This window comes from Camelus dromedarius, chromosome X (genome assembly GCF_036321535.1).
Source record: "Camelus dromedarius isolate mCamDro1 chromosome X, mCamDro1.pat, whole genome shotgun sequence".
Lineage (NCBI taxonomy): Eukaryota > Metazoa > Chordata > Mammalia > Artiodactyla > Camelidae > Camelus > Camelus dromedarius.
The window spans coordinates 72,724,974-72,732,773 of NC_087472.1; the positions used below are offsets into that span (position 1 = coordinate 72,724,974).

The 7,800-nt window shown below is 38.7% G+C and overlaps 1 protein-coding gene across 1 annotated transcript; it reads right to left on the reverse strand.

Annotated features, from left to right (window-relative positions):
* Positions 1–397: 397 nt before the first annotated feature.
* On the reverse strand, positions 398–3,634 carry UBQLN2 (ubiquilin 2). Its single transcript, XM_010984868.3, has one exon. The coding sequence runs from the start codon at positions 3,339–3,341 to the stop codon at positions 1,464–1,466; it is 1,878 nt and encodes a 625-aa protein (XP_010983170.3). The 5' UTR covers positions 3,342–3,634; the 3' UTR covers positions 398–1,463.
* Positions 3,635–7,800: the final 4,166 nt, after the last annotated feature.

The following is a 7,800-nucleotide window of genomic DNA, read 5'->3' on the forward strand; positions in this document are numbered from 1 at the left end:
GACTGGTGTACGGGGCTACAATGTTTAGTGGTACTAAAGAGAATTCAAACACAGAATGTGTGACATTTCAAATGGGGGAGACTGGACAATGAGATAAATACCAACTAACAACTGTCTAACCTTTTGGGGAAACAAAGTTAGAATAACTAAATCTGTACTTCAAAATAATTCCAGACAGGGTAAAGGAACTTTTTTAAAAAAATGAAACCATTAAAATTAGAGAAATATAGGATAAGATTTATATAATCCTGGGATTGGGCGATCCTTCTAAACATGATCCTAGGGCCAGAAGGCAAAAAGGAAAAGATTTATCCATTTTTAATTTTTTTTTATTTTTTTAGTCATTTTTAATGCATTTTTTTTTGCCTGTGCACAAGAGAAATAACTGATAGAGTCAAAAGATACAGTTTCCTTTATACATAGCAGTTAAAAGTAATGCAAACGTCACATGACAGTTTCAGTGAAAGTTACATTTCCAATTACAAATCAAAATGCGTATTAGGGTCTCTTTACGGGAGAAGCTGAGAAGGAAGTCTTAGGTAAAAAAGCACTTTCCTGGCATTACTATACTGATCCTTCAGGCTGCACTAAGATTAAGATCATATACAGTCAATTTGCAAATGTTGACACAATGTCACACTGTAAGTTTTCTGCACAATTAAAAGTATACTTAGCGATACCAGGATAAACATTTCTACTATATTTTAACTGAACTTGCCTAGCCAACATTTTCACTGAGAAGTTTATCAAAGATGCTGTAAGATTCTACAAAACTGTGAGATATACCGAGCTCCAGAAATATTTCTTATATTCTTTCTAATTTTGGTTATACATATACTGCTCAGAGATTCTGCTGTAGTATTTCTAGATGTACAGTTCCAATTGTGCTTACTGTACTGTGTATAAATATAGCAAAAAAGATCAAAGAATGGTATAAATCTTACAGCATTTTGCTAGCAAAAATACATGCCAAAGTCACAATAAGCAATATTGTACCACAAATTAGAGCTTCAAATAATTTGCATCTGTTTTTAACATTTTCATTCTACATTAAATTACTATCATAGGCTAATGTTTAAAATGCAAATAAACTGGACATCTGTAGGACAAAACTTGTTCACCCAACTGTGAAGGTTGATACCTGTTTCCAAAAATCACAATAAATGCAGAATAAAGAGAAGTGTTTGCATGCAACACCTTTGAGTGAGACAGCACTGATCCCCACCATTCAAAACAGAGAAGGAAGGATATGGAGGGAAGGAAGGGAGGAAGGGAGGGAGGGAGGAAGGGAGGAAGGAAACAAAGAGGGAGGAAAAGACTCCACCTTAAAATGCATATTAGATTTATAACTAGACAGATTTAAAAGAATCAAAATGAAAGTAAAGCACAATTTTGTGTGTGTTTAAAGATTTAAGAGCCATTATCAAAAATAAGATACATTTTTTCAAGGTACAGAAATGTAATTACGATGGCTGGGAGCCCAGCAGCCTCTCAATGGCGGCATTGATGTCGCCTCCTGTTGCTATTAGAGCCTGCAAGTTTGCTTCCCGGTTTAGGAACCCCATTGCGTTGAGCTGTTCCAGTTGTTGCTGAAATCTGACTTCTGGACTCGGCAGCTGTGGAGGATTTGCTCCAGCCAGAGCCTGCACCATTTGCTGAATGAACTGCTGGTTCGGTCCAGATTCCGATGTTGGGCTCGTGGTTTCACTGGGTGCAGAGCTAGACACGGTGGGCCCAGGGGGGGCACCTGAGCCAGTGGAGCCGGGGGGACCTGCTGCAGGGCCAGTAGGTCCTATGGGCCCAATGGGGCCTATGGGGGTAAATGGGACTATGGGGCCAATGGGGCCTATGGGTGTGACTGGGCCTACAGGGCCTATAGCGGTTCCCAGCACCCCGACCCCCACACCTGGAGTGAAGCTTGGAATCAGGCCAGGCGCTTCAGTAGCTAATGTCTGTAGCCCCTGCTGGATCTGCATTAAAGCCTGCATTGCTCTTGGGTTTGACATGGCTGACAGTGTGTCTGGATTCTGCATCTGCTGCAAGAAAGCAGGGAGCTGTGGACGCATCTGCTCCTGCAGTTGAGGATTGGCAGTGAACACAGGGCTATTCAACATCATCTGTGCAGCCAAATCTGGATTCTGGCTCAGCGACTGCATCATGCTTCTCATATACGGCGCAGACAGCATATTCTGGATCAGCTGGGGGTTTTCAGTTATCTGTTGCAGCAAACTCTGCATTCCTGGGGTACTGAAGATGCTGGCGACATAATTGGCTGCAGCCACTGTGTTCCCGGTAGCATTGCTGGAGCTACTGCCAGATCCACTACCACTGCTTGTTGTTGTGCTGGTGGTCGCAGAACTCTGGGTAGCCGGTGGTGGCGCCCATGGATTGGGTAATGGATCTCGATTTTCTGTGCGGGAAGGCTGCGTACCTTCCCCAGAGGAGGAACTGCTCCCCACGGAGGCAAAAGGATTACCCCCAAACTGCTCTTGGGCAGCATTCAGCATGGGTTCTTGAATGTCAGTGTACATGCGCCGTAAAGCATTGTAGCCACCTGGGATGCTTTCGAGATTGCTGAGAGCCAGGTCTTGATTTCTCATCATCTCTTGCATCATAGCTGGATTCCTGGCGATTTCAAGGGTCTGTCTCATTATATCTGGGTTGTTGAGCAGGTGACTGATTTCGGGGTTTCTTTGAATCAATTGTTGCATCTGTGGATTGGCCATAATGAGCTGCCTCATCAGATCAGGATTCGAAAGCATGCTCTGAACAAAGGGATTTTCCATGATTTGGATCATCATCTCAGGGCTAGACAGGAGCTGCTGCTGCATCTGGTTCTGGAGCTCAGAGAAGTTGGTCGAGCTCAAGCCCAGGCTGCTAAGGCCTGCAAGTCCTCCCAGGCTCCCCAACCCAAATGGGTTGCTATTTGTGGAAATAGGTGTGGAGTTACTCCTGGGAGTCGACGCGGAGGTAGTATTAGTTCCCGCGGCATTACTAGGCTGTGTGGACTGGCCCTGAGGTCGGTTCTGGCTTTTGATGACAAGATGAACAGTCAGTCCATCATGGATGCCATGCTGGATCAAGGTATCTTGATCTTTTAAGATTTTTCCGGCAAAAATCAGCACTAGCTGATCGGTTTGGGATTTGAAGCGTTTCGAAATCGCTTCTTTAAATTGCTGGACTGAGCTGTTCTCGGGCACTGCGAACTCCTCTTTCTCTTTGGGGGTCTTCACAGTGACTTTGATGATTTTGGGTTCGGCCGGGGCAGAGGCAGGGCCTTGGGCCGCAGAAGAGCCGCGGGAGGGGCGCGGGGGGCCGCCGCTCTCGCCGTTCTCAGCCATGGCGGCCGCGGTGACGCAGGCAGACAGGGAAGGCGCGGGCGGGCGAGAGAGAGAGCGAGGGAAGAAGGAAGGAAGGAGGCACCGCCGCAGAAGGCTGGGCCGGGCCGGGCGGGGAGCGCGGAGCACGGTACCTCTGTGTTGAAGACTGCGGTTCCCTGGTCCTCCGGTGGAGAGAGGGCTCGGTGTAGGCCTCGGGCCGTAGTCTCCGAGCTCAGGTCTCTGGGCCTCCGCCGCCACCGCCGTGTGATCCCAACGCGCGCACTCCCAGCAACTCCCGCAGCCGCTCCGCCCGCTCCTCCCCGCCCCTTCCCCTCCCCCAGTTCCTTGCTCGCCTCCCCGCCCCCCTCTGCTGACGCGGCGCCAGGCCCAGAATGGTAGATTCGACTCGGTCAAAATTTAAAACTTCTGTACTGAAAAAAAAAAAAAAAAAAAAAGGGAGGGGGGGAGGGAGAGAAAGAGAGAGAAAGAAACAAAGAGACAAAAGAAGACAAGAAAAAAAAAGAGAGGAAAGGAGGGAGGGAGAGGGAGCTAGGAAAGGGAGCCAGCCTCTATAAAGGACGTTAAAGACAAATGGAGTACACATACATATATATATTCATATATATATATGCATATTCCGTAATGCAGTGAAGTGAAAGGATGAAAGCCTGAATCGAACCGACCCCATCCATGTAAAGGATGAAAAATGAAATATACAGAACTCTGACAAAGCAAAAAGGAAAAGATTAACCCCCTCCTTGGGGGAAGGGGAGACGACTGGGCAGGATCCTGCATTTTACAAAAGAAGTGCAAATGGCCAATGGGCATGTAAAAGAATGATTAAGATCACTAGTAATCAAAGAAATTCAAATTAAAACAATGAAATTCTACTTCTATTATATGTTGGCAAAGGTGAAAAATAATAATAAACCTTATCCATTGAGAGCTGAGAAAATGCACTCTCATGCCAATTGAAGTGTAAGTTGTTATAATCATAAGGCAATTTGAACGTATATATCAGCATTTTAAATATTTCCACCTTTATTTGGAAATGCCTCATTTAGAGACCTCATCTATGAAAATAACTGAATAAGGATGCAAAAATACGTATGTATAAAGTGTATATGCACTGCAGCATTTCAAAATTATTTTAAAAGATAATCTGTGTCTGTTTACACAGGATTGGTCAAATATATTATGATATTACCATATTATAAAATAATATGCACTATGTTTAAAAATGGGTGGTTAATTTATATGATACAAAATATCTTTAAAGGTATTCATGAAACAATAGTTACAGGGAAATCACAGAGTATTTTCACTTTCAGTTTTATATGTTTCTGTACAGTTAGAAATTATACAAACATGTATGTTTCAATACCAAAAAATACAGTAAGTATTTTTTATTTTAAAACTGTTTTTAAACAGTTTGTGTATGTAAACTGTCTTTAAAGACAGTGTATGTGTATGTGTAAAAACAAATCTGGAGCCGTATACCCCAGTATGTTAATGGTGGTTATTACTTGGTGCTGAAATTATGAATAACAATTCCTTTCCTTTTTAAATAAAATTTCAAATTTGCTGATGGCTTTTATAAGTATGCATTGCATTTACAATTTTAAAAAATGTGAAGATATTTTGGTGGGAAATTATAGGTAGAAATTGACAGGCACACAATAGTAGGGGCAGCCATTAACATTTACTTAATTTATTTACAGATTACATAGAAGTAAAGATCTAGCACTTGAATAGTAGAAGAAATAATTTCAAATTTATGTGTAAATTTCTAACTCTCATTTATACCAGGCAAAAAATAATTTTTCCTCCCAGTATCCAGCCAGCATTTAATAGCTTTTGAAAGTCACTGGGCCACAAATATCTTAGTAAATCTCAAGATAAGAAAAAATATTAGTATATGATGTCTATCAATAAGGGAATGGATTACTATAGTATGATTAATGTGATTAATAGATTGCAGAAAATAAAAGGAATGAACTACATCTAAATATGTTAATATATACAGATCTCAAAAATCTAATTAATTAGCACTACGTTCTATGGTGTTTATAGATGCACTCATGTGTATGTGAAGCTATTGAAAATATACTAGGATGATTCATACCAAACTTGCACCCATGAAGAAGAGGAAATGGAATAGGCCACAGGACAGTAATTAAAAGGAAATCTAACTAAATCCCTAAAAATGTATTTCATCTTTAAAATGGAGGCAAATATGGCAAAATAGCAATAATTCTAGATAGTAGGAATGAGTATTTGTTATAATATCATTGTATTATTTTAGATTTTTTTATTTTCTCAAAAAAGAAATTTTTTTAAAAATTAAGAAAATATTAGGGTGGACCACAGTTTGGGCTCAGTAGATAAAGTTAGAGATTTAGTGTTATTTTGGCCATTTTTTCTCCCTGCCTCCAAATTTATTGAGTTATAATTGACCTGTAACATTGTGTAAATTTAAGGTGTACAATTCATTGACTTGATACACTTATATGTTGAAAAATGATTACTGTAGCATTAGCTAACACCTTCATCAGGTCACTTAATTACCTTTTCTTTTTTGTGATGAAAACATTTAAGATCTACTCTCTCGGCAACTTTCAAGTATATAATACAGCATTATTAACTATAATCACCATGCTGTACATTAGATCCCCACAACTTACTCATCTTATAACTTGAAGTTTATACCTTTTGACCAACATTTCCCCATTTCCCCTCACCCCCTAGCCCCTAGTAACCACTATTCTACTCCCTGTTTCAATGAGTTTGGCCAAAAGCACATTGCCTTGAGTTTTCCTCTTTTATCTTATAAATTATATTTTTTTGCATTTTACTCCAAAAATATCCATTTTAATGTTTTAAATTACAACTGAATAAAATGAGCACTCCAGCGGTTAAACGAAAATGCCTTTGTTAGTGAGAAGCACATTAATCAGCTGAAACTTAAGGAAGGAGCAACAAGATAATTACATGAAAACTAGAATTGCACAAGTAGATTTAATCACAGATGAGGGTATATTTCTGAAAATTATAAGAAAATACTTTGTACAAATCTTTGCTAATAACGAAGAAAAATGGATAAGTGTATTACTTTTCTAGGAAGGGGTACATGACCAAAATACATTCAAGAAGTAGAAAACCTTAACAGATCATGTAAGAAACTTGTAAGAAAATGAATAAGAGATGAAATAATTAACTATTTTAAAAATCAGCTTTCTTATTCAAGTTGGCAACTAAGCTTATGCTTTTTACCTCCTGTCTTTACCCAATCCCATTGGACGACAAAAATGACATGAGACAATAAATCCGTAACAGTGCTGGAAATGTGAAAAGAGTGACTCTTTCCATGAATCCATGAATTGTCATGTTAAATGCCAAAATAAATTCTATATGAAAAATGAAATAATAAAATTTGCAGAAAAATATTATAGCAAATATTTATATAATGTAGGCATGGTTATGGCCTTTCTGAAACAACAAAGAAAAACCAATGGAAAGATAGATTGAGTAAAGAATTTAAAACTTCTGTATGTTAAAAATACAGTAAAAATCAAAAGGTTAACTATATTCAATATCTTTTGGTAACCTATAATGAAAAAGAATTTGAAAAAGAGCATATGTATGTACATGTATGACTAAAACATTATGCTGTACACCAGAAATTGACACATTGTAAACTGACTATACTTCAATTAAAAAAAATTGAAAGGTTAAACTAAAAAAATTTTTTGTAACATTTCTAACACATGAAGTCTTAGTATTCTTGACATAACACATGTCTTACAAATCAATTTTTAAATGAACATCCAAAGAGAAAAATAGACAAAGGACATTAGTATGTTAATGTTACAGAGGCAGGGGGAAGGTCAGAAAGAAGGAAGGAAGGAAGGATAGAAGGAAGGAAAGAGAGGGAGGAAGGAAAAAGAAAAATATTTTATCTTCTTTAAATAAAAAAATGCAAATTAAAATAACTGTGAAATATTTTGTCTGTAAAATTAAAGAGACCAATGTAACATTGAGTCTTGACATAGTCAATCTAGACTGCCTAGTTTCAAATCCTGTTTCGACTACTTCTACTTACTAGCTACTTGATGTTGGGCAAGTAACTTAACCTTTCTGTGCCTTGATATTCCTCATCTGTGAAATGAGCTATTTGAAAATCAAATAAATTTACATATGTCAAGCACTTAGAACAGTGCCCCATTCATAGTGAGCACTATAAGAATATTATTATTTGAAGAAACAGATACTTCATATCTTGCTGGAAATTAGATTACCTGTTAGTTATGACTTATCTGAAGGACAATTTGCTTAATATAACATGCAGACAATTTTACTGAGCAATTCTTTTTTAGGAATTTATCCTGAAGAAGTAATTTCTGTTGTTGAGGTCTTGAGGTGACTGTACTAATTAAATGTTGTGTTGTCTTCCTGAAGCATATCTATAGAATTTAAGGGA